This window comes from Corvus cornix, chromosome 9 (genome assembly GCF_000738735.6).
Source record: "Corvus cornix cornix isolate S_Up_H32 chromosome 9, ASM73873v5, whole genome shotgun sequence".
In the NCBI taxonomy this organism is placed as follows: domain Eukaryota; kingdom Metazoa; phylum Chordata; class Aves; order Passeriformes; family Corvidae; genus Corvus; species Corvus cornix.
Window position 1 is genome coordinate 24496928 of NC_046339.1, and position 26571 is coordinate 24523498.

Consider the following 26571-nt stretch of genomic DNA (forward strand, 5'->3'; position numbering starts at 1 on the left):
ACACGGGGACACGGGGACACAGCGGGATCGCTCGGCATGGCGCAGTACGCGAGGGGCTCGGCCGTGGCCGTCATCCGGCTCCGCAACCCGCCGGTCAACGCGCTCAGGTACGGCCGGCAGTCCGCGGGGAGCGCCGGGCCGGGGCTGGGGACCCCCTTGTCAGCTGCTGGGGGATTCTCCGATTTCTTTCCTTTTCACTTCATTCCCTCTCTCCGTGCCCGAGTGGGGCTCCGCCCAGTCCCGGGTTGGGGCGGCCGCAGAGAGCCTCCGCCGGGACTTCTACACCGCTCGGTACCCGCAGGGGCCCGGGCGGCTCCTTCAGAGGTAGCGTGGATCTCGCTTTGCGAACAACATGCTGAACTTTGCCGTAACTTCTGCTCTTTCTTATAATTTCTAGTTGGGGGGTTTCACAGGAGAGGTGCCAGGCTCAGCAAACTGTACTTTGTCTCATCTCCCCTGGAGGATGTGTAAAAACTTTGCCTATTTCTCATCACCTTCCAGTCTTTAATCAAGACACTGCTTCAGCAAGACGTAGCACAGCAGCTCAGCCTGGAGTGCCTTCAGAGCTGTTTGCTACGAGTCAATCCTCAGATTTCCTGTTTTGATTGCCTGCCCCACACACTGCTCAGTGCTTGCCTGGCAAATCCCTGCGCTACCCAAGTGTGCTGGGGGGAGAGGGCAAAGGGCTCTGTGGCTATCAGGGGTGGTTCAACAAGTGGAGCTGGGAGCAGGATTAAACCCAGCCAGGGCTGGCAGAAAGCCGTTCATTCGTCCTTTAAAAGCTATTGAGGAATTGACCTCTAAATACTGATCTTGGTCAAGAAAGGCCCCACGCAATCACAAACACAAGCCAGTGAAAAACAAGGTCCGACACCAATCTGTAGGAGCCTCTGAAATTTTAGTTTTTCATGTGCCTTGGAAAGGACTTTCGTGCTTTTGGCTTTGCATTAGATGTGCATTTTAGCTCCTTTAGTTCTGATTAGCATGCAAACCCTTGCTAAGCAGCTGGAGTTGCTCAGTAACAGTGACCACAGTGTCTATTCAGTCTATATTTACAAGCCAAAAAAACCCCACTGCAGTTGTGCTTGACTTATAAATTAGAGAGTTTGTTAAAAAGAAGCTCGTAGAGACAAGGCAGAGCATGAAAAGGAGATGAAACATTCTGCTCTTCTGTAGCAAAGCTACAGTGTAGCTGGCAGTGCTCACTCTTCTGTTGCAACTTGTTTAGAAGCGCAAACGTTTCCACATGCTCAGGTAATTACCCTGAGAAATTCGGAGTGACTTGGTGAGTTTAGATGAACCACACGCATGCAGGACTCCCAGAACTGTAGGGTGTAAGACATCCTTTGGACCTCCTGTGCCCAAGACCAGTCTAAGAAAATTTCCAGGCTGTGCTCACAATAAACTTTCAATCCTTACCATGAAAAATACAAAATACAGAGCTAAAGAATCATGGAATCGCTGAGGTTGAAAAGACCTTTAAAATCACTGAGTCCAGCCATCAACAGTAACAGATACATGCTTAAGGAACCTTAACTCCCCTCTTTTGAGAAGTTCTGGAGAAAACCCAAAGTCACTTCTGCCTTTGAACAGCAACAGCACAACAACTTCTTCAGGACAGACCTACCTCTGCTTTTACTGCCCTCTCCTCCTGGCCCTGCAGTGTCCTCACAGCAGGGTGCGGTTCTGATACACCAAGGGTGACAGCGTGGTTGTAGTCCTGTTCCCCAGCCCCACGGGGAAGAAGGCAGACCCTGGCACACTTCAGATCCATTGAACTACGGCTTTAGACGTGTCTGTGGTCTTTGGTGGCACGCCAGGGTAATACCTGTTTTAAAAGAGATCCGTAATTCTCACACCCTTGCCATTGGGTAGTTTTTAGCTGAGATCTGACTGCAGCTAGGAAAGGTAGAGCACACTCTGATCCCTGGGTGCTGCTCCTGCTTCTGCACATTTCTGTTCTGGACCACAGGGAGCAGGTTTGTTCCTGCTGTTGGAAATGTTTGACTGCTCAGGCGATAGCAGGCAGTGAAAGTACAGAGAGGAGCCATGTCCTGCAATCCTGAAAATTTCATTTCACAGCAGGCACAAATGCTTTTTAAGACTGGTGAGATTTTGCTGCTGTGCTCCAGCCTCCCCTATCTCTCTCCATTATCCATTTCCCCCCTCCTGGGCCATCACACTGGCCATTAGCACTTTAGAAGCCACTGGTGGGCAGGAATTTGCTTTCTCCGTCTGACACCATCCTCTGCTGTGCAAGTACCTGGGGGGCAGCGCTTTCCTGAGGAATGTATGATGACTTGAGAGCCTGGCAGCAAATTTGGCTCCCACACAGACTCCCCTTTAAGCTAAACGCTCTCTCCACCAGCAGAGGTGGCATGTGCCAAATTTGATTTGTTTGGAGGGTCTTTTCCTGGTTTGCAGAAGTTTAGTATTCAGAGATCTGCATTTATGAGACCATGGCATTGAGAGAAGGGATTTAGATATGCAAAGAACTAGGAGTTTGGGGGAACAGAAAGACAAGACTCACAAAAGAAAGAACTGACTACCTCTTCTCAGCAGAGGCAGGCTGCTGGCACTGGGAATTAGAAGGACTTTAAGGAGTATTTCAACATTTGAGCTGACAAGGGCAGAAAGGCTCCAGGGAGGATAGGAGAGGGCATGCAGTAGGGGAGCTTATGTCTGGGATTCTATGAAGTGTGACAGCGTAACAGATTTGATTGGAAAAGGCTCTCCCTGGCTGCCAGGATTGTCCTTCTGACCGTGATCACCATAAAAATCAGAAAATGTAAAGGAGATGAGAGAAGCTGCAGTTTCAGACAGGTAGCAATGAGGGGAGAATGTGATTACACGTGTTGGACTGGATCAGCACCTCATCAGGATGAGACGCAGAGAGAAAATTCTGGGATGAATAAGCATCTGCTCCCTAAAACAACTCTTCTAAAATTCCACCCAAAAGATGCCACTCTGGCTCTGGCCTTAATTTATGTGCAGGACTGTTCAAACTGTATTAGCAATTTGTCACACAACAACGTGTGACAGTAGCTACTACACAGCTGGATCTGACACTGAAGCAAGGGAGAGCAGAGCAGGTAACTCCAGCACACAAGTCCTCAGTTTCAAGTAGGGGATTATGTAATACCCAGCAGTAAGTTCAAAGAAAAACACTGCAGGAAGCTATTCAAAGGAACAGGAGCCTGTGACAATGGAAGAGCCTGGATTGGTTGTGAGGGATTGGTTATGTGAAAAGGGACATACAGATTCGGGATATACAGATTCTTTGCAGCTTACTGATCTGAGAGGCTGGCTACGTGAGAACGGGCACATAGGCCCTTGCAGCTAGCTGAGCAAGGTCTCATAAGACAGTGCACCACAGATCCTGTGTAACAACTGAAGTTACAGAATATTACATGTATCTTGCTCAGTAACTGAACCACCATTGAGTCTTTGAACTATGGGTTTATTTGCAGAGCCAGCAAGGTTAGGTTTTGGCAGTATAAACAATAGACATCTGTGGTTAGAAGGCCAGGGAAAAAGGCAAAACTGCTGACCACCAAAGGGGATCTAAGGAGGGGTTTAGGATCAGCTTAGTAGACGTGAACCACTTAGAATGCGCCGTTACAAATATGCATGAAGCCTATTATTGACAGTATATAAGGAGCTTTGGTACAATCAATAAATCAGATTCCTGTTGATCACTCATATTGAGCGTCCAGGTTTTCCCTCTATCGCAACAATTGGTTTTGTTCAGGTTTGAGATTTTCAGGTTTTTAAAGTTTTTTAGAAGCTGGGAAAAGTACAAAGGGAAAGGCCCAGATCTGCATGTTTTCCATAAACAACATTTTCCACTGTTGGATTCGAGTCTCACTTCTTTAAATGAGACTAAGTAAATTTCCAGGATTCCCTTATATTAGTTTTGGGGGTTTTTTTTAAATGAAGAAATTCTTTTTCACAAACTCCAGCTAAAATATGAAATAATTTAGGTAAATAGTAAAACCCTGCTACAAATCCAGCACATCACTGTCACTGCAATGAGTTCCATAAAATAAAAACAACCTGGTGTGGTAACCTCCAAGAATATTCTCTTGCTCTGGTGTGCACCTGCTCTTTAACAGCACCTATTTCGAGTTCCTGAGACCTGGAACACTGAGTCACCTTGGCAGACTCACTCTTCTGGCAGTCAAAATAGTATCCATGGTGGAACTACATGGCATGGATGCAACCTTGGAAAGCATGGAGGGAACTTCTGCATGGTTACTGCTAAATGAATGACAGTGTCACAGCAATGAAATACATATGAAAATTACAGTGACTTTTTGTTTCTTTAATGCTCTAGCAGTTTGAAGCTGGGATTCTCCTGAGTATTTTTATAATTCTACTGCCATATATTCTACTGTGATGCTTTAATTGAAAATTACAACTCTTAGTGCCAGTTATGTGAGTGACAAAGCAATGCAGTCTGTGTGTTGGACTTTGACATATCCAAGGCAAACTTATCACTCCATCTTAGGAAAACAAGAAACTGCAAAAAGTCTGATTTTACTTCCTTTTTACCCTGCAAAAATTCCCATTGGGAAAAAATTATATGGAAGGAGAAGAGATATTTATGTAAGTACCAAGTTAAATTATTCACTGGCATAAACAGTCCTGTTGGGTTAATAAAGGTGAGGTAGGGATCAAACTGTGATTTTGTGGCAGCCTTGCTGACTGGTTTTTATTTTGGCGGTAGCATGTTGCTGTAAGTGCTGAGGGCTTGTAACCGATTTCCTCCCTAGAACCTGAACCTTTCCATTTGCTGCAGACAACCCTTCTAGCTGGGCACCTTGCATCTGCTGATCACATGCCTGGAACAGACACAGGAATACTGATTGCTTCTTGCCTGTTCCTGACAGAACTGTGCCATTTGTCTATACAATATTTGCAAATTAGTAACTTCACATTTGTTTGGATCATAGGACATCTTTTTTCTCCCTCTTTGCACTATGCTTCGTAGAGTGTCAGGACATTTCCTAATGGCTTCTCCTGCAATCTCCCAGCCCCTGGGTGAGTTTGGTATTGCTGTGGCCTGGCTCTCCACTGATGCACAAACAGAACTCCAAGAGCAGCAAGCATTGGGTGCAGCCTGTGGGTGCTCCTCAAACAGCAGCAACCACAGATATGCCAAGGGGAGGGACATAAAACCCAATTTTTAAACATATTTGAACACATTTAGTGTATAAAATTTGGAAAGATAATAACTCAGAGGGAAAAGGGGTTATATCTGCCACTTCAAGGGAGGCTTCTGCCTTCCTTAGCAGACACCTGTCTTTCAAAACCAAGACAATATTAAAACACATTTAATGTATAAAATTTGGAAAGGCTTTCATATTCTGCCATGTGGAGCTATGTGCAGTGGAGGGGCCTTTACTGACTCACCTCACAGCTTTACTTTGGCATGGCCAAATTATTCTCATTTTGAGTTTCAGCTTTCAGAACCATTACTAACATCAGACTTCAAAGTTGTCTTTGATGTCTGGGTTGGGGAATTGGTACATAACTGGCTGTTCTCTCTCCAAAAATTACACTTCTCCCAGTCTCTGGTTGTCAGGCCTCAAGGCTCCCACTGACTTTTCTATGTAGCACGGCCTTATCCAGGCAGCAGATGGTCCTGGAGACCCTCCTAGACAGCCCCCCTCAGCCAACAGCCCTGATTTAGAGACTTTGCTAATAGTTTGTCTTTAACTTTTGATTTTGAAGGAGGAATATGCAGAGGTTGGCTGGGATTCCTTCACACAGCTGGTTTACAGGGAGCTCCTTGGGCTCCCAGGTTTCCCTTCTCATACTACGGGCTCTCACGTGAATGCTGCAAGCATTGTTCTGTAAAAATGTGTGTACACGAGAGTACAATAATGTGGTTTTCATCTGCTTCACAACAAGCTTCCTTTTTAGATGAAATGCCCTCTAATACATAGAGCAACATGCACAAGCTGAGTATGCCTCAGGCCTTTCTATTAGTTCTGTGTAATTAACACTGCTCCTCTCCACTGGGCATCAGCAGAGCTCTGCTCCCTTTTCCTCAGCACCAAGCTCACATGTGGAGCTGGACTAAGGGTTTGGAGAATGTCTAGGAAGGAAAGCTGGTTTTATAAAGGACTGGGCAAGCATGGATGATACCTCTTGGATATTCCTCCAGCCTCCAACTTCTTGTAGCTCAGATTTTCTGAATCAGAACCATCTCTGCACATCCACACAGAATAGTCTCTCGTAAACTGTGTACTTAAAACAGTGTGTATATAAGTATATTTTAGTATCAAAACTATATATACATAAAATTTGTATTCATATTTCTATTACTAAAGTGTCAATGCTTCTATTTTTACCTACTATCACTATTGTTACCACCTTCTAAAACAGACTAGGCTCTCCATGTCCATATCCATACAAACACATAAATTAGCTTTAAAGAGGCAAATGCAAAGTGGATATACAGTTGGGTCAGACTTTTTAAATACCTGATTTGAAAAAACACTGTTTATACTTCTACAGATCCATTTTGAAATTCTTCATTAATTCTTTGCTGGCCACATTTACTGCTGGTATCTGCAGAACTACCTGTTCAGATAAGTCAAAACGTGTTCTGTGTAGTGTTTCATGCCCAAATTCCCTTTGACAGGATCCCACACCAGTTTAAGTCTGGACTTTTGTGCAGATCTTCACAAAGTGAAAGTATTATTAACATCAGCAGAGCCTGTGTCAGGTGTTTGAAAGATAACTTTTTTATCCCTAGAGCTCCTTTCAAAAAGTTCTCAGATTGTCAGTGGTTTAGCATTAATTACTTTTAAATTATGCTAAACTGTTTTCTTGAAAATCTGAATGTTTAATTCATGAAGACATTTTCAAACGACATTTCCCTGTGCTACTTGCTGTGGAAACAGCAGTGTCATAGCCTGAAGATGAGTCTCCAAGCAGAGACTGACAGGTGGGCTGGCAGCCTGTTGGGTTTGGGTGCTTGTCCTTCGGAGCAAGAGGGAGACTAAGGACAGGATTCACCTGGAGAGGCTGTGGCAGCAGCCAGGCATGGGGACCGCCTGTGGGACATGGTGCTCCTTTTCACTGGGCTGCTCAGTGTTCCTAGCACATACCTCTTGCAAGGGGGGTGTAGCTGATGGTTACTCACTGAATCTCTATTTTATTTCAGTCTGGCAGTTCTCCAGGCTTTAGAGGATGGGCTGAAGAAAGCAGATGCAGATCCCTCAGTGAAAGCTGTTATGATTTGTGGCGAAAATGGGAAATTCAGTGCAGGTAAGACATCAAACATGGGCTGAGCAGAAGATGAAACACTCTCCACCCGACATATCTGAAGATTCTCTGCCTCATAACAGTGCTGACAAAAGTCCCAATTTGGCTGGAAATGGCCACAAGACAGGGTGCTTTGTCTATTTTGCTGTGCCACCATTGACATGCTGGTCATGCAGACAAGCTGGACTGTCCAGGCCAGAAATAAGCTGGTCTGTTCATACTGAAATGAGGGACAGCTGCTCAGCTCCATAACATCCTGGTGCTTCCTCGGTCTCCGAAGCCCTGTTGATGTAAAATCTCTGGACTATTTATTGGTCTAGTGTATGGAATGTACCTGGGGTGGGACAGTGGTGAATAACAGATCTTCTCCAGCTGAATAAACCTGAAAAACTGGGGAAATTCTGTAGAGCTCTCCATTGCTTGTTAGTAGTAATTTGCAGTTAACTATTCCAGGCTCAATATTACACCAAGGAAGTTTGCAAATTTCTGCAAACTGCAGAAACTGACTGCATGATCCTTACAGTTACTCTGTGTTTTTGTACTCAGCCTTCCCCGGAGCTCTGTGAACAGGATCAAGGACGCAGGGTTCCTTGAAGGTGGCCCCAAAAGGGGTTGATTCCTGTTAACCACTCTCCTGCCAGCAGCACGCTCTGCAAGGACTTGGGCATCTGTGAGCAGCTGCATCCAGTGGCACAGAGGGAAGGGTTGTTCCAGCCACCGCCTTGCCCACTAACTCCTCCTGACCTCTTGATGCTCCCTCAGGAGCTGACATCCGAGGATTTTCCTCTCCGAAGAGACATGGAGTTGCCCTGGGCCCCATCGTGTCTCTCATCGAAAGCAGCGAGAAGCCGGTGGTGGCGGCCATCGAAGGTGTCGCTTTGGGAGGAGGCCTGGAGGTGGCGCTGGGCTGTCACTACCGCGTTGCACACGCGAAGGTAACACACCCTGCTGGGGTCCTCGGGAGCCAGGTACAGATGGCACGAGCAGAGGGACGGGGTGCCTTCCCTGGGACCCTCTGCCCAGAGGAGAGCGGCTTTATAGCTACAGGATGCAACTCGGTGTGCTCAGACATTCTTCACCTACACCACCACCCTTGACGTCTTTCCTGAGCCTTACTAACTGACTAATTTCAAGTCATTTCTAAATATAAAGTTGATTTGTAACTAGTAGGATAAGATGGCTGTGTAGAAGCTTCAGTAACCAAATGTTAATTTGCCCTAGGTCTCATTATCTATATTCTGATGCAGACAGCTGTATCTTACTGACTCATGCAGCGTGACTTTCTCTTATTTATTTTTTTCCCCAGCCCTGTGAATTTTGCACTTCTTTCTGCTCGTGGCCTAGTTTCTATAGGTAGTTGAAACTCAGGAGCATTTATGGTTAAATTCCCCATGAGCTCTGTGTCCCCAAGGAGCACTTTGACTGAAAGACAGCTTTAAGAGTCTTCAGGAATTATCTGGCTTTTTTTCTTTAATCCCCTCCTTCAAGGTTCAGGAATGCTGAACCAGCTTGAGCAGTACCTGTCTCCTTGTAGAGACTCCTCACTGACAGGACCATCCCCTCACTTCTGCAGTGAGTCACTCTCTCCGTGGCAGTGTGGGTTGCTGTAACAGCATAAAGAGATATTCCACATCATCCTCTGTGCCACCTAAGGTGAGCACCACGGAATCACAGAATCATTAAAGTTGGAAAAGACCCCCAAGATCACTAAGTCCAACCTTTGACCAACTACCACCATTCTCACTAAACCACATCATGAATTGCCATGACTACTGGAACTATAAGTAGTGGTCTTAAAGTAACTCAAAATCTCTTGAAAGCTCAGTAGAAAATGGGCAAACTATTTTTTAAAGGCAACAAAATCTAGATACATTTTTTAAGAGAAGTCCCCCACAGACTTCCTGCTGCCCCTAGCTTACCTGCCATGACTACCAGATGGCAAATGCACCAAGAAGCATTTGAAGGAAGATCAGGGAAGAGTTCAGTGGTGTTCAAAGCCAGGTTAGATGGGGCTCTGAGCAATCTGGTCTAGTGGAAGGTATCCCTGCCCATGGCAGGTAGTGAAACAAGATGGTTTTAAGGTTCCTTCCAACCCCTCACCAAACTTGCAAGAATTAGAGTAGGGAGGTGACAGTTAAGCCAGCATGCCCTCCAATAGTTGGTAACAACTACTTGAAAGCATTATTGACACGTGTCAATCTAGGGAATGCTGTCGGCCCTACAGCCCTCCCCCAGTGCTGTACTAGCACAGAAAATCCTCTGAAAGGTCATGTTTTCCTTGTGCATTTGTACAGAAATCCTTGAAATGGTCAAGTGATTTTTTTTCTTGAATATCTTACGTAGCAAAATGCAGGGATGGAGTTTCTATGTAGAAATTCTGAGGCTTCCTAGAGGAGCAATGTGACTCATATCTACTTGTCTTTCTTCTTTTTTGCTCAGTTTGCAATTACCACTCTTTCTAATCAGATTTTTTTGTTTAATTTTACTTCATTTTAGGCTAGGATGGGTTTGCCAGAGGTCACCATAGGGTTACTTCCAGGTGCTGAAGGCACTCAGCGACTCCCCAGACTGATTGGAGTACCAGCTGCTCTGGATATGATCACTACAGGTGAGTGCTGTGTCTGTATAGATGAACATGGCATTGAGTCCTACCAGCTTGGTCTAAAAAACAGCAATCTTTTACCTGTGTAGCTGCTTGGGTTGTGATTCTACTTGCTTCCACCCATGAGGGGCTAATTATCAGCTGCACAAGTCATTTGATCAGATGGAAAAGAACAAAATTGTCCATCAGGCTCTGCTGTAGTCACCTTATTTCTCTTTTTATGGCAGGAAAACACATTCCAGCAACTGAAGCACTGAAGCTTGGCTTGGTTGACGAAATTGTGGAAGAAAACACCATTGAGGCAGCAATCCGTTTGGCAAACAAAGTGATTGGTGAGGAACAAATTGTAGCAGTGCCAGGAAATAATTGGTGATGTTTCAGGGCTGAAAAGAGTCAGAACAAAGCCCACCAGTTTGTTCCAATTTATATGCTCCATTCTTGAGTTTTGGCATCCACAGAAGATACAATTAATTGCAGAATTTGTTTCCTGTTGTCTGAAGTGAGAAAAATCAAATGCTGAAAAGCTGCAGAAATTCAAGTGAGATTCAGAGAACAGATATACATCAAGTCCTCCTGCCTTTTAATTGCATAGCCAAACTCACATGCTCCTCTGGGATGCTGCACTCTGCAGGTTTTGGGGAGTAAATGCTCTTTCCATATATAGTTCTGGATCCCAGCTGGCGCTGCATGCATCCTGGTTGCACCATCCATACTGGCTGAGCAAAAATAATTTTCTCCCTGTAGTGGAGGGGCTGGCACATCCTCTGCTCAATTTAATGATCCATGGTCTGTAAGTGACTCTGTCCCTAATCCTTTGGGTGCCACATAAATAAAAGGCCTGTGCAGATGGGAGGGATGGGGAGAGATTTTTTCCCCCATCTTAGGAATAACAGAATCAAATTCACTGAAGTTCACTTAGGAAGAGGAACATTCCTTGTGCAGCACGAGGAGCACTGCCTTGAGAGAAAATAGGGCATTTTTCCACTACTGACCGCCTTGTACCTTTGGAACCTGACTGCTGGATTTCATCTAGGGCTCTGTCACAATGAGATGAACGCAGGAAAGCAAAAAACCCTTCCTGCTTTGGTCATATGGCCTTTACAGGCAATGCTGTTCCAAGCTGGGGTGTTGGTTTTGCTCCTCCAGTTCTCTTCACTACAGACAAGGCCCCTTCTCCATGCTACAAGCTGAGGTAGCTTTGTCCTAGATGACAGTGCACCATATTGTAGGGTGCTTCAAAGAATGGACTGTTCTTAAATATCAGTGTCTTGTATACCTCCCCACACTTTGAGATGTACCAGACAGGTGCCAAGGTATTCTTTGGCTGGGTTTTCTATAGCAGATGCCCTCCTTCTCACTGTATTCATCCTATGGTATTTTAGGGCTTCATTTTCTAGTCCAGAATCAATGACATAAGCAGTCCTCTTTTCTCTTTCCTGTATGTCATCAGACTAAATATAATTCTTCAGCAAGAGATGGATGATGTATTTCACTGCTGCTTCTAAGAAAAACAAAGGTACCTTGGTTCACTGAGTTTGTCTGGTTTGAATGAGAATTCTGTTTCTCCATCTGTTGGGAGAGCAGTGAAATATTACCACTCTTCTAGGCAAATTAACCCAACAAACAGTGCTCGCTGTGATGTACCCTCTGGGCTCTGAATGATGCCTTGCACAAGATCTGCACCAGTACTGATGGCAGCAGCAGCAGTGTGTCATGAAATGAGTAATGGATACATTGCTGGAACTGGCAAACCAGAAAACATTCTGCAGTTCAACAAATGCTATGTGCAATCGGGTGAAGTTTAGATATTTGCATGCTTGTTTCTTCCATGACAGACATTGTGCAGTGGCTGACAGTTGTGAAAGCCAGCTTGGCCTTAGAGGAGACCCTCAGGAAGGAAGCATTGACCACACTATTTCTCAGGGGAACTTGCTTTCTGGAGCTTATATCCACTGGCAAAATCCTGTTCTTTAGCTTCACCTTCTTTGGAAATTGTCAAGCTTCATCTTCTTTGGAAACTGTCACTACCAATATTTTTTTTTTTTTTTTAGTTGTATAAGCATACAAGGATCCTGACTGAATGTCCAGCAGGTAGCCTGTCCCAGTCTTACTCATTATTAGATTTTCAATCTGTTTATTGCTGGTTTGAGTTACCCCAGCAAAAATGAGTAATGTCATTGATGGTGTTTCACATCACACTATATATCAACTCCCACAGGACTTAAAAATGCTTTCAGACTCTTTCCAACAGCTTTACTGGCATTTACAGTACATGTTTTAACAGTGAAAACACTGGTGAGCCAGCTAATCTATTTCTTTCCTGCTTGAAAAATTTCTCATTAGACCCCGCAGAAGACCATGACAAGTTTTGATGCACCATTTACCCTCAGGTTATCTAATAATTTGAAAGATTGGTGTACCCAGAGCCTGTACGTTCCTTTCAAATCCTTCCTTGCTTTGGCCTTTGCCTAAAGTTAATAATATTCCTGTCATACAAAGGCAAGGCAGCACTTCAATTTTTCTCCATCAAGAACTAACAGGGCTGCAGAAGAGATGACAGTCTTGTATAGCTGGTCTGGAGTTTGTTCACATGGAGTTCTGTTTTCAGTGAATGTTTTTCAGATAATCTTAATAAAACCAAAGAGAATCTACCAAAAAAAAAAAAATGCCATCACAGAATTGCACTGGCTTTGTGTGGCATGCAGCATTTTGTTTCTGATGAGATTTTTTTAAACATGAAGCTACAACTGCTGACTTCTTACGGAGCAGTCTGGCTAAATAACTAGTTTTGTCACCTCTGGAATTTCTATTCCTGGGAAGGCTGTACAGCAAGATAAGTCTCAAAGAATCAATTCAGAAATAATTTTCTTCTAAAGCTTTCTCAGTGCTGGAGCTGCAGTATCTCATGGCAAGAGATCAGTCTCAAATGACTGCCTTACTGTATCAGGGGTCCTTGATTACTGTTGTGATACACAGCTGACAGAACTACTTTTATGGCATATTGGGAGAGCATTCTCATCCATACATTTTTATGGATTGTTTCTAATGAAGGACACTTTCAAAAGATGCTCTGAAACAGTAAGTGGGTGTAGGAATACACAGAGGCAATTACTGATTCTGAGTTAGATTTCTCATTGAAAACCAGTATTTATATATTGCAGATAGAAAGTGAGAATAATTCCCTGACCTCTCCAGGCAAACTGGCCTCTCCAGGCTAAAGAAAATATCTTCACTTCTGAAGGCATTTTTTAAAAGGAATAGACAGGAGCTAAATCCTTGGGGACAAGGAGAACATCCTTTCAGTAAATGTGCTTGACAATCACTGCAGTAATCTAAAGTTGCACTTCAGGCTTTTCCCAGCTGATGGCATCACAAAATTGACAAATGGCTGGAACTACTGGTGGCAGGTAGCAGCTTGTAGCTCATCCTGCCCACTTCTTGTTGGCCTGCTCTAGTCTTCCTCAGCTGGAGGAGAAATTGGCTCCCGGCCTCCACACAGCAGACTTTGAAGCTCTCCATATACACCCCTTGTTTTTCTGACCCCATCTGCTGCTCAGAGCAGAGCAGTACCAATGCCTTGCACCAAAGAGCCAAGGAAAATCAGAGCAATTTGGAGTAGCTCAAGTCCCCCAGGTATTAATCTGTGTGGAAAGATGATGAGTTTCTGCCTGTAAGCTACTGGGAGTTGCTGCGGAGGAAGCAGTTGTTCCTTCTGAGGCTCATCAAAGCCAGGGGCGGAACAGATGCTGCTGGTGGGTAATTGCATCCTTGAAATGGAGGCTGGAGGAAAGGCTTTCCCTTAGAGCTGCAAGGCCTGTCCGTGAGTCACCTCTGCCAAGATGCACAACATCAAGACATTTTAATCTCTCCCCAGGGCTCAAGGTTCTGGATGACACCTTCCTTAGACAGAGGCCTAGCCAAGTGTCCCTTGGATACAAACAGAGTTTGTGAAAGGTCTGACATGGCCTGGACTTGTCTCTGGCAGCCTGAGGGGCAGGGGCCAGGCTCAGCTTTAGTCTTCAAAAATTCACAAGCAGTTCCCTGCATCAGGAAGAACATTAGGCTTGCAATGTCTCTTGCATGTGCCATCCCATAGTATCCCAAGGGTTTACAACTCTGGGATGATACTTCTTTCTTTAAATAACTTAATATTTGATACTGTATGCATACATGGTGCATTTGCTGATAGAAATTTTATAGACTTGATCTGCCCTTTGTGTCACCTGGACTACAAACCTGGTAAACAAAGCAGGAATCTGTGTTAGTTCTGTGTGTGGATGAAGCTTTTCCTGCAGCACTGATGTCTGACACTGTTCAGCATCGTCCTGCTGCTTTGCTTTCGGAAATCAAGCTGCACACAGGTGTCCCACACTGATCTCTTCTCCCCAGATTTGGATTCTGGTAATTCTTTCCTGATCATAAAGATGTCCTTTATTCTTATTAGCATTGCAGAAGCTAAGATACTGCACAGAGGTGCTGTAGAAAACCTATTTAGTTTGCAGCTAAAATAAGAGTTTTATTACAGGAGCCTGAGTTACTTTTTTTTAGTCTGAGGAACCGTCTCCTGTCCCCCACCAGTATTTGTGCTTACAGTACTATTTGCTGTCTGAAGACCAAGCCTAAAGGCTCCCAGTGGTATTCCTTTTTTACCAGCCCTTTCCACTGGACGTCATATGAAGTCCCTTGATCTGCCCAGTCTTCCAGCCATCAGTTCAGCTTTCTGGGACAAGCCTGAGCTTTCCCCTTGTGATGGAATATAACTCACTATTTAAGTCCTAAATAAAGAACTGCAGATAAAGAGCATTTCTGGGTTAAAAACTTAGATTTAAGGAAAAAAATATTCCAAAATAAAGGAACATTATCCTGACTAAAGCCTGCAATACTGGCTGATACAAATTATTTCCACTGTGAATGTGAAAACATTTTTATGAATGCTGATCACAAGGGAAGCTACTTACACAGTGAGTGTTCATCTTTTTGTGCTCACTAAGAGGTTTAATTAAAAAGCCTGCGCTCTGAAGACCTCTATTACAAGAAATCAGTATATTCACTCATCCTGGAAACTTGTATTTCTGTTTCTCCTGCGTTGCTCAGTCTTGGAGGAAGGGCTAGAGTCAGGACCTGTTGTTCCTCAAGCAACCATGCCTGCCATGCTGCCATTATTCCTGCTCTTCAGCATCCTCTGTAGGATTTCCTGAGTTTTCTGCTGGTGCATTGGCACTTCCCTAGCTCAGACAACAGGAAGAGAAAGGGAAGCTGGATTCGATATGCTGCCTTGGAAGGAAGTGTGCCCCTGGGGCACAGCTCATCTAAGAGGCCAGAGCAATGAGACACTGTCCCCAGAGAGCTTCAGCAGAAGGTTCTCAGCCCACCACTGGACTTTGGTGGCAGTCCTGGCTGCTTCTGGGAACAGCACTAGCAATCCACACAGTGCCATGCTACAGTTAATGATCTGGATATGGCTGTGATGACAGCAGGGTCATTGTGAGAATGTTTCAGTCTCAAGGGAATACGTCCCAAACTGCTGATCTTGTTCCTCCACAGTCTTTACTGAGCAAGCTGCCATTACGAGCAGAGGAACACCTGAGTATGGCCAGGTCTATGCTTAGGAAGAAGACAGAATTTTGGCATCTGAAATGTAACTAAGTTCTCTCAATTAAAATCCTTTCTAGGTATCACCATAGCAACCTCTTCTGTAATGAACTTCACATATTTCTGTGGCTGCTTGATTCATCCCTTGCTGACACAAACGTGAACTCTCCCTTATTCATTTGCTGCCCAACTCATGCTGAGTGAGATCTCCTCTTGGTTAGTCCCAAAGTGAATTGAGGGGCTCGTTTGGTCAGGGAAGAAGTCAGGGTGTGTTTTCCACTCTCTTGTCAATGTCTGGGTCAGGACTCTGGCTGGAATGCCTCTGGCTAAGTGTCAACTGGGTCCTGAATACTAAACAACACTGGAGGAAAACTTCATTACTGAAGCTTATAGAAAGACCCGTATGAATGTGGCAGCTGGGACTGTAGAGGGAAAGAACTGGAAAGCCAGGGCACTCCGAAGCTGAGAAAAGGAAGGAGAGAATTAATTCTTTGAAAAGGAAGTCTTACTTTTTTTGAAGCCTGAGAAGGGACTTGAAAAATCGTAATTGTCAGAGCAAATAGAGATAAGGAGAAATGTCAGATGCTTTAGTTCTAGGCCCAGATCACTGTGCCATGCAAGCCCTAATACAGTGGGAATTGGAGAAGAGGCAGACTGCCTTCCCAGCCTGTGGAAAAGGGTGGAAATCTGTAGTCTGGAAAGACTACATCTGAAAAGATGCGGATGCTTTGTTCTGTAACTCCATTTCTCTCCCCCCAGGCCAGCCCCTGGAACCCCGCAGGCTCAGCCTGAAGCCAGTTCCCAAGCTGCCCAACATGGAAGCGTTCCTGCGAGAAGCTCTGGTGAAGGTGAAGCGACAGGCGCGGGGGTGCCTGGCTCCGGAGCTGTGCGTCCAGGCCGTGCGGGCCGCCACCGAGAGGCCCTTTGCCGAGGGCGTGCGGCGGGAGCGGGAGCTGTTCGGGCTGCTGCTGAGCTCGGGGCAGGCCCAGGCGCTGCAGTACGCGTTCTTCGCCGAGAGAGCCGTGCGCAGGTGGGCAGCGCCCGGCGGAGCCTCCTGGAGCAGCGCTGCCCCGCAGCCCGTGCGCAAGGCAGCCGTCATCGGTAAGGGCACGGAGCGGCCGCGGCGGCACCGCGCACAGCCGGCAGCGGGGCTGGGCGAGCCCGGCAGCCACCCGCACCCGTCCCACCCACAGATACTCCACACGCATCGGCGAAGCTGTCACTGCATTGGGAAGCTCCAAATGCAGATGGCAGCTCGCGTGCCACTAGAGTAGTAGGTGATGCCTCCTCTTCCTTTGGAAGAATAGCTTCACTTCAGAGACAGCTTCGTGTGCGGACCATCAGCAGTCTGCTCCCTTTTAAACACCGAGACCGGGCTTTGCTCCGTGCTAGGAGCAGGTCTGTAGGAAGTTCTCCTCCTCCTGGTCTAGTTCTGTACTGCAAGTGTATGTGCGCAGAGTCACTCAGGGATGTATTAATACAAAAATGTTTTGACAGCTGCATTTTAAGAAGATTTCATCTCACTGGGATCCACTCCTGCCATTTTGTAGCCCAGCAAGATAATGCCTTCATTAATTTTTTATAAGAGCAATTTAAGTAAAACCTTCGATGCACCGCTGAGATTTTAAAAAAAATCTTTCAGCTCTAGCTGTTGATAGTAGCACTCAAAAATGGTTAGACAGGGAACTTGGAGAACTTGGAAAACATCCATTCTGTTTCAAGGGAATCTCACCAGATCAACACTGCTTTTTTCCTGGGTGCTTCTCAGGGCTCTTGAGCTGTCTGACAACTCATTTTAGGCCAGAGAGATTTTTTTGGAAGTTCTGTTCTCTTCATTAGCTGCCATGCCATATTTTTAATAGAAATGGGTTTTTAAACATCACTCCACAAACCCTGTGAGAAGGATATGTGGCTGTTAAAGCATTCAGGTAAAGAGGCATTAATTATTACCAGATTTATTCTATGACTTGAAGAGCACAGAAGTTTGGACACACACTTTTGTCAGTCTCCGACAGGTCAGTCCTACAATGTGTGCTTTGACAGGAGGGCTTGTGTTGGAGTTTGTGGGAATGCCCAGGTGGGACATTCTCTGCTCTGTGCTGCTAAACCATGGCAGAACAACACGCTTGCAAAGACCTAATCACAGTGACAGTTTAGCCAGAAGGGCTGTTAGAGCTGAGCTGCCTATTTTGGAGCTGTAATTGAGCTAGAGGGAATTCTGAGGACAAACGCAACCTCTATTTGAAAGTTTCTAATAGAAACATAACCTGTCTTTAACTTCCAAAGAGAATTGGCTGGGCTGCATGTCTCTTCCATTGGATTACGTATTTGCCACTCATCTCTGCACAGATTTCTGAATTCTGGTCTGAAATTGCCCCAGCCTCACCCCCAGGTTTCAGTGTTTTCATAGCTGATTACAGACAACACTCAAGTTAACTCCTGCAGAACAAATAAGTGCTTTGATACTTCTGCTTCAGAGCACAGTCTGTCACACTCTGGTCATTTTAATGACCCGGAACTTTCCCAAATTTTTCAACACTGCATAAAACGTGCATAGCCAAAGTGGGAACAGCATCCCAGGAGTAATTACACCAAGACCAGGTACCAAGGTGTTTCTTCCTTGCTCCTGCTTCGTATGCCCAGGATAACAGGCAACCTTCATGTTAGCCATGTTCAACATATCCAGTTAATTATCTACTGGCAGGGAGCAGCTGCACCCCAGGGATGGGGAGCCAATGGCAATAACAGAGGGCAGAACCACAGAATCCTTGAGGCAAGAAGGCACCTCTGAATGTCATCTTGTCCAACATATCTACTCAAGTGGGGTCACCTAGAGCCAGTTGCTCAGGACCATGTCAAGACAGCTCTTGAACAACTCCAATGATGAAGACTCCACAATTTCTCTAGGAAACCTGTCTCACTAAAAAGAATGGTTTGCTTATGTTCAGATGGAGCTCCCATGTTTCAGCTTGTGCCCCTGACCTCTGGTTTTATCACCAGGGGCCACTTGAGCCTGGCTCCATCTTCTTTACCAGGTACCTTTCTCTCAGGTGTTTATATATACATGGGTGAGATCCCCCAAGCCTTCTCTGTGCTGAAGTCACAGCTTGCTCAGCCCTCCCTCATGAGGCATACTCCAGTCCCTTAATCATCTTATTTGCCCTTCACTGAACTCACTCCAATCACTCTTGCTCTGGGGAGCCCAGAAGTGGACCCAGCACTCCAGCTATGGTCTCACCAGTGCCACGTAGAGAGGCAGGATCACCTCCTTCAGGGTTCCAGCAAGACTCCTCCTGCTGTAGCTCCAACACCATAAATCTCCTCTGCCACAAGGTCATATTGCTGCTCAGAGTCAACCTGGTGTCCACCAGCACTCCCAGACCCTTTCCTGGGGAGCTGCTTTCCAGCAGCCAGCCCCCAGTCTGCACCGTTCCTCCCCACACACAGGACTTTACACTTCCCCGTTCCCGAAGATCCTGCCCACCCATTTCTGCCTCTGGATGGCAGCACAACCTACTGCTGCATCAGTATTTACAGTAACTGGGCAAGGCAGGCAGGGCAGGCCCAGAGATCGTACAGGTGATCAAGCAGAGTTCCCAGGATGATGAGGGTCCAAGCTAAAGGTGGGAAGCCAGTCTGCAGGCTGAGGTCTGCATCAACAGTAGCCATAGCCACAGTAAGCCACCAGAACTCCTCCAAGGAAGCTTAAGAAGAGGCTACAAGCCCAGGTCTGAGCTTAAATGGGGCTCAGAGGCAATGGACAGTGCAGGTGGGTGGAGGGTCCAGGTGTGGCTGGTCAGGGACATTAAATCCCATCAGTGCACTCAGGGCCTTGACACTCAGCCAGACTCCAGCCCTTGCTGAATCACTGCTCCCATTACACAGCCCTATATCCCACCAGTAGAGCTTGCTTTCCTTATGCTCGTGTTCATGTCGTATTTCATTTTGTGTGACTTCTCTTATCTTGGAGGTTCTTGAACACCTCCTTTTAGCTCTGAATCCCACACCAAAGTGTCAGTGCTTTCTATCACTTCTTTCTGCACCTTGTTGTGCTTTTTTTCCTTCCTCTGGAAGGTTTTCCTCCTATTTTGCCTTTTCATATAAGTAAAATTGTGAGTCCATTAGAGACAGGCAGAGAACATGCCAAAACAATTGAATTTTTTCTTTCAGGCTACTGTAACAAAAAGTCATTCTCCAGCCAGTACAATGCTCTACAGTATTTTGTAACTTCATGTGTTTGATCTGAAGTACATCCTTGCAGCACCAGAAACCAAAATCCTAGGCATGAGGGACTGACACCTTTTAAAATAGCGCTGCTCATCCATGCAAGTATTGAGTCTACCTAGGTGACCCAGGGCCTCTCTATTTTCACTGCAGAGAGGAGGGCAGTCAGAGAAAGATGCTGCCTCAGTTTAGGCTCCTCAGAAGTCGTGCAGACCCCACTTTCCCACAGACAGTGCTGTGCTGTTTCACACACTAAACCCATGTTGCATTGTGCTGCTGCTTCCATCTCTTATTGCTGCACTGTGGGAAGATCATGTTGATTTTTTTCATGTTGACTTTTTGTTTCATTTGCTTCTGTTGTTTGAACTCTTGGCTCCCACCTCTTTTTACTTGCTCTGGTTCCTCAACACCCAGAAAGAAGGTTCGTTTCTCTGTGTCCCTTCCAACTGCATCTCCCCACAGCTCTCTGCTTGCCTGGAGTATCACATCATTTCTGCTTGAAACTGATACCCTGAAACAGAGAAAGCAGCAGCCCTGGCCTGCAGCAGCCCGTCACTGCCAATTGCTTATTATTGTTTTTATCAGGAAAACCGGACCAGTCCTTGCATATTTTTACCAATCTATAAAGGATTATTTTCATTGCTAGGCATTTTAAGGTCCAAATATTCATTATAGTTCAGAGTTTTTTCCACTGATCAGTATTTCTGTAGTGTGTGTGACTGTACGTGATCTCCCTTGTACATATTTCAAGTACTTTTGTTTTGAAATTTGTTTTTAAAATCCTGAAATTAATTTTGTATGATTTTTCGTATTCTAAGTACATCACGTGACAGATCAATAATTAACCATCATTATTCACTCAGCTTGCCCAGCAAATGGATTTGTCATACCCATATTTGGCCTGAAATTACATATGCACAAGTGTAGTTTTGATTATATGTCAAAGCTTCATTTCACAATAAAAGACCAGGAGCAGGATGGCTGGGCACCGTTCTTGCTCCTGAAGCAGACTTCAGTCTTTTTTGGAAAGATGTGCCTTGGACATGAAAATAAGTCGCCTGCATGGAAGATGAGAATATAGGGTTTTTCCTGGTTTGGGGGAAGGGAGAACACTGTTGAGTAAGAAAATGGAGCATACAGCAGAAATTCTGGAGTAGTTCCTTACCGTGTTTCAGTCTGCGTGATCTGAGCTGGGCATGAGACATCTCCCTTCCTCTTTCTTCCACAGCCCTCTACACATGTAAGGCCTAATGATCCCCTACCATTCTTTCTGCTCTAATATATTCTTCCCCAAGATCACTTGGCTTTCTGAATTGTGAAAGAGGAGTCCTCAGAAATGCCTCTTTCCCTGCTAGATAGCCAAAGCTCTCCTTAGTTTTATAGCCCAATTTTAGAAAATATTTCCAGGGGAATCATGCTGTGCAAGCTCTAATGTAACAAACCCCTTGGGGCTTTCATTACTCTCTCTGCCAGCTTCATTAAACATCATTTCATACAGGCCATTGCAGAGTTCTGTAGGAAGTTGAGACAGCTTTTCTAGGTCAGAAACAAGCTTGGCAAGCTCATATCTTATCTATGAGCCTGTTCCCGTGGCCTAGAAAGTGTAGTACTACAAGCATGTGTGCCTGCCTCTCACAGGATGGCAAAAATCTACATGGAGTACTGATGATGAAAGCAACCAGGGGAACCACCTGGCACCACTGCAGAGCTTCCCTGGGAAAGAAGCCTGGGGAACATCTGCTCACAAAAGAGGCTTCGATTTAGGAGAAGCCAGGGTGTTCATATGGCAAGAGAACTACTAACATTTCAGTCGCGAGACTGAAGCTGGGAGGATCAGGAGTGGGTAAGACCTAGGACGTGTGGAGAGCTTGGAAATTCTAGAGAGAAACTCCAGGCCTCCACCATGGAAAGGAAGAGACTTCAAGAGGGAGCCATGTGGAACTTGCAAACACTTCAGCTTGATGTCTAAAGAGAGCCTGACAGATGGGGCTGGGTTTGGGGGTGAGTTACCCTCCTGCACTGCAGGAAGAAAGCACCTCATTGTAGCTCTCCAAAGACAGGGAAAACCTGTCCCTGATTGTACCTGCTCCCGCATCACAGGCTCTGGAGAGTGAGCACAGTGGGAGGAGCTACTCATGTTCAGGTTTTTTCAGTCAGCAAACCAGAGACACTGAATTACTAAGAGCTGATTCATGTTATTCTAGATTTATTTTCAAATTAGTTTCCAGCAGAACTTGATTATGAAGTAGCAAATCTAATTTCCTAGAAAGGGACTTCAGCACTTGCTTGGGAGTGTAATGATGGTTTGTAAGCAGGCTGCCAGCTAGTGATGCCAGTAAAAACTATCTTCTGGTGGCTAAGCAGGGAATATTTGAAATGTCTTGTGTGCACACAAGCTGAAGGTGGGCAGAACTAAACCAAGAGTGTGTAGCATGCAGGAAAAACATCCTACCTTGTCTGACCTTGGTTGTTGGAACTTGTTTAAATGATGACATCATTTCAGCTCTTCTTTACAAAGCTGCTTTAGACAAAATTTTTAATCCCCTTGTTTCTGTTTATTTGTTTAGCTGACTTTCATTTGTAAACCTGAGATTAAAAAAATCATTTTTACAGAATTATAACAAACCTATACTTTTTCTGGTTGCTGCTTTATTTAGGATATTAATAATCCTCCCATTCAGAGGCTTCGCACTTTCAAAGCTGGTAAAATTGTGCTGACCTTCCCTCACTAGTTTGTATTAATTTAGTTGGAAAAGCCTCCACTGTGGGAGAGCAGGATCAGTGGTGTGGGTTGTGTGTCACAGGAAAGTGCAGCTTCATTTAATGTCACAGAGGGCAGAGCTGGTGCAAGGGATCAAGCCAGTAATCTCTACACTGGGATTCCTGGGGGCATGAGCAGGCGGAAGCACATTTATGGATCTTGGAGGAAAAAATTACAGTGTGAATGGATTCTCAGTTACAGGAATTCTGGGCAAGAGCCTTAACTGTGTGGTTGGACAAGGAAGACTGACTTTGAGAATCTCCAGAAGGAGGACTTGAAGAGTTCCTGGTGAGCAGAGATGCCTGATATAAAGTGAACAGCAGGCAAAAGGCTACTGCTGTGCCAGCGTGATTTAAAAGGAGAGAGAAGATGTTGAAATCTAGATTAAGAGCACTGCGTTAGCTCCATCCTGTTTGACCTGGCACTGAGAGACACACAAGATGTTAGAGACAAGGTTTAGAGCAGATCAGCATCCAAGTCTTTACAGAAATAGCAGCCGAATTTTTTTTTGCTCCAAAGATCACGCAATGAAGCGCAGAGGGAGAAAAGGAGGGAGACAAAGAGGAAGCTTGGAAGGACGAGGGAAAAACCAACTCTTTGAACTTTGCCGGTGTCAGAATCTCTGGGGGGCGGGGTGGTGTATCTGCTGAATGCCCATAACAGACCATCTCACAGGAACAGTGAGGCACTGATACCCTAAGGGAGAGGCTTGCTTTGAACCTGCCTGCAGAAGGTGGTAACAGGGTTGCAGCTGTAACTCAGTGCTTTTCTCTTTGGTCCTCAGGTTCTCACTCCTCAATGATCCTGGTTTCCATAGGTATAAAACTTTGCAGAGAGAAGACATGAATCACACGGTCTGTGCACACTGGGTGAATCCCACTGGAATTTTGTAAGCTTGTGAGGATACTAACTTACCTTTGTGCGACCTCTTTTCAAACATTTAGGCTCACTGAAAGAGCAAATTCACCTTCCTTTTTCCCAGTCTTCAAAATCTGTTTTCTATGTGTGCACTACTTGTTTTCCAGAGTCCTCCACTTTTTATCCTGGAGATACAAAGGAAATGCTACTGTCAAGAGATTAATTTTCTCTTCATAGTCTTTGATTCTATCTCACTTTCATCCCTAGGGCTGGGAACAATGGGCCAAGGCATTGTGACTTCTCTGGTTAAAGCCAACATACCTGTGGTAGCCCTGGAGCAGGATCTGGAGTATCTGAACAAGGGAAGAAAGGCTGTGATGCTCCTTTTGGAACGTGAAGCTATGAAAATGGAAGGGGGTGCCCAGACCCTGGATTTCCATAACCCTGCACGTCTCCAGTTCACTGTGGACTTTGATCTGTTGTGTGATGTAGACCTAGTCATCGAGGCTGTGTTTGAGAACATGGCGCTAAAGAAGGAAATATTCCACAAGCTGTCAAAGATCTGCAAGCCAGGGGCCTTGCTGTGTACAAACACATCAGCCCTGAACATCGACGAAATAGCTTCTGCCACGAACCGCCCACAGCAGGTCATTGGTACCCACTTCTTCTCCCCTGCCCACGTGATGAGGCTGCTGGAAATCATCTATGGCCGCCACACATCCCCCACCGCCATCGCCACTGCTATGCAGCTGGCCAAAGCCCTGAAAAAAGTCGGAGTGGTGGTAGGGAATTGCTTTGGGTTTGTCGGGAATCGCATGATGTTTCCGTACGTACAACAGGCAGTTTTCCTTTTAGAGGAAGGAAGCAGACCAGAAGCGGTAGATCAGGTTCTTGAAGATTTTGGGTTTAAGATAGGCCCTTTCCGCATGTCTGACCTTGCCGGGCTGGATGTGGGCTGGAGGTCTCGGAAGGAGCAGGGCCTGACCGGGCCGTCCCTCGCTGCGGGCACGCCGGCCCGGCAGCGGCACGGCCAGCGCTACAGCCCCCTGCCAGACCTCCTGTGTGAGCAGGGCCGCTTCGGCCAGAAAACCGGCAAAGGCTGGTACCAGTACGAGAGGGCCGGGGGCAGGACAGCCACGCCAGACCCATGGCTCCACGACTTCCTGTCCCAGTACCGAGACACCCATGGCATCCAGAGCCGCTTCATAGACCAGGAGGAAATCCTGGAGCGGTGTTTGTTTTCCCTTATCAATGAGGGGTTTGCCATCCTGGCTGAGGGAATAGCATCAGGCCCAGAGCACCTGGATGTCATTTACATCAATGGCTACGGGTGGCCAAAGCACAGGGGTGGCCCCATGTTCTACGCCTCCACCGTGGGGCTCCCCCGCGTGCTGGCTAAACTGCAGAAATACTCTGAGGCCCACCCTGACGTGCCCGGGCTACGGCCCAATGCCTTTCTGAAAAAGCTGGTGGCTGTGAGGAGCCCCCCCCTCAAGGAGTGGATGTCCTACCTCAGCCACCAGAGCCCCAAGCTGTGACTCCTCTGGTGGAGGCTGATCTCATGAAACCGGTGCTTCAATTGCACTGTCTCTTCCAATCAAACTCAAAGTGCTACAGGCCCCTAAACAAAGCCACGGGCCTTCCTGGGCCTTTGCAGGGAATAACTTTGGCCGATGATTGATCTCATTTCCCCACGTGCTGCAGGCCACCACTGCCTTCATCCATCCTTCTCTCCCAGCCCCAGCCTCACCCACTGTCTTCCCACACTGCTGTGTAAAGGCCCATCTCATTTTGCACTGCCTGCAGGTCATCACAGCTGTACTCCTCTCCCAGTCTGCCTTTGGGGAAGGCAGGGAGCAGCATTTACAGCCACAATGCAAATCATGGCTGGAGCCAAGAAAATTACAATCACAGTTCACCCAAGACTTACCAGATCTACCAAATCCTGTCTGCAATCTATTTCCCAGTTTGTTTCAGCTCTTTCCTGAGCAGCCACCTCTCCTCAATTCCCTGGCTCTTCTGCAGCCAGCCAGCTGGAACTTGCTCCCTTCCTGCTGCTGAGGGACAGATGGCACAAAGGTGCAGCACCTTCAGAGGTAAAGTCAAATGAAGTGGAGAGAGCAGGTCTGGGCAGAGAGCAAGGGGCAGTCCCTTGCTCCCCCCTGGTACTGTCTCTTCTCCCTGCTGCAGAGGAGGCTCTAATAAATGCCAGAAAAGCCACAAATACCTCAACCTGACTAACCTGCCCTGTGGTGTTGGCTCACGACTGGCTTTCTGCATCCAGACTCCATCTTCTGTTGCCATTATCCCCACCTGGCTTTGTCCAAGCAGAAACATCTTCTGGCATCTCTTCAGTGTGGAAATGTGTTGCCATCACTCCTTGCATCTTGCTTGACTACACCTAGCAGGTCTTGGGGCTCTACAGGCTCTAATTGACCAGCTTGAAACACGGCCTGTCACTGACCGGGTTTTCACATGGGCAGAGGGTGCGCTGAGAAGGGCACAGCACAAGAGCTGTGCAGGCAGGGACACTGCTGCAGGCAGGCAGGGAGGTGGCAGATCTCTAGCAAAGGGCAGAGCAGAGGGAGTGGGAGCCAAACTAGCTCCAGACTTGATGCTTTGGGACAAAGTCTCCCATTTCACATGTATAGTGGATGTATCGTCCAGTCTGGTGTGGTCATATTCCCTTCTCAGGTGCATGGAATGTTTAACTTTTGATTTTAATTTAATAAAACTGCTTTGATTATCTAATGACAGATAATGGTATCATGTGGGATAGCAGAAAAAAAGCAAATGTGCTTGGTTTTTGTTTCTTCCCCATTGCTTCTTTACATGGTGGAATGAGGTAATTTTCCTGTTTCTGGAGGAGTTTGTGTCTGAAAAGGCTACATGCCTCTTTTTTCTAAATATGTTTTATTTTACCCTTTGTCTACTCCTGTCCACCAGTGGGTGAGGGAGCAAAACTGAGGGCAGGAAACCCTTCAGGAGTTACAAACCAACCCAAGTGCCTGGTTCCAGGGAGGATTTTCCTCCAGGAGTGGAGAAGGAGTCACTCTAGGCCCAGCAAACTGGGGCAGCTCCCCCCAAATCACTCATGTGCTACAGCTGAGAGCAATCCAGCTTGGCTCAAAGGTGAAGCACTACTTCCATGTGAGCAGGCTCTGTGTGACACGTTACAAAACAGTGCCGGTTGTGCTGGCGGCAGGCCTGTCATCCCCAGATCAGCTCTGGACATGATGCCTTGCCCAGGCTAACT

General features: G+C 46.2%; 1 protein-coding gene across 1 annotated transcript; it reads left to right on the forward strand.

Moving 5' to 3' along the window:
* EHHADH (enoyl-CoA hydratase and 3-hydroxyacyl CoA dehydrogenase) lies at window positions 1-26071 on the forward strand. The gene is made up of 7 exons (XM_039557149.1): window positions 1-107; window positions 7178-7281; window positions 8041-8213; window positions 9775-9886; window positions 10108-10212; window positions 16232-16573; window positions 23583-26071. Exons 1-7 carry the CDS (start codon window positions 37-39, stop codon window positions 24851-24853), a joined length of 2178 nt encoding a protein of 725 aa, XP_039413083.1. The 5' UTR covers window positions 1-36; the 3' UTR covers window positions 24854-26071.
* Window positions 26072-26571: the final 500 nt, after the last annotated feature.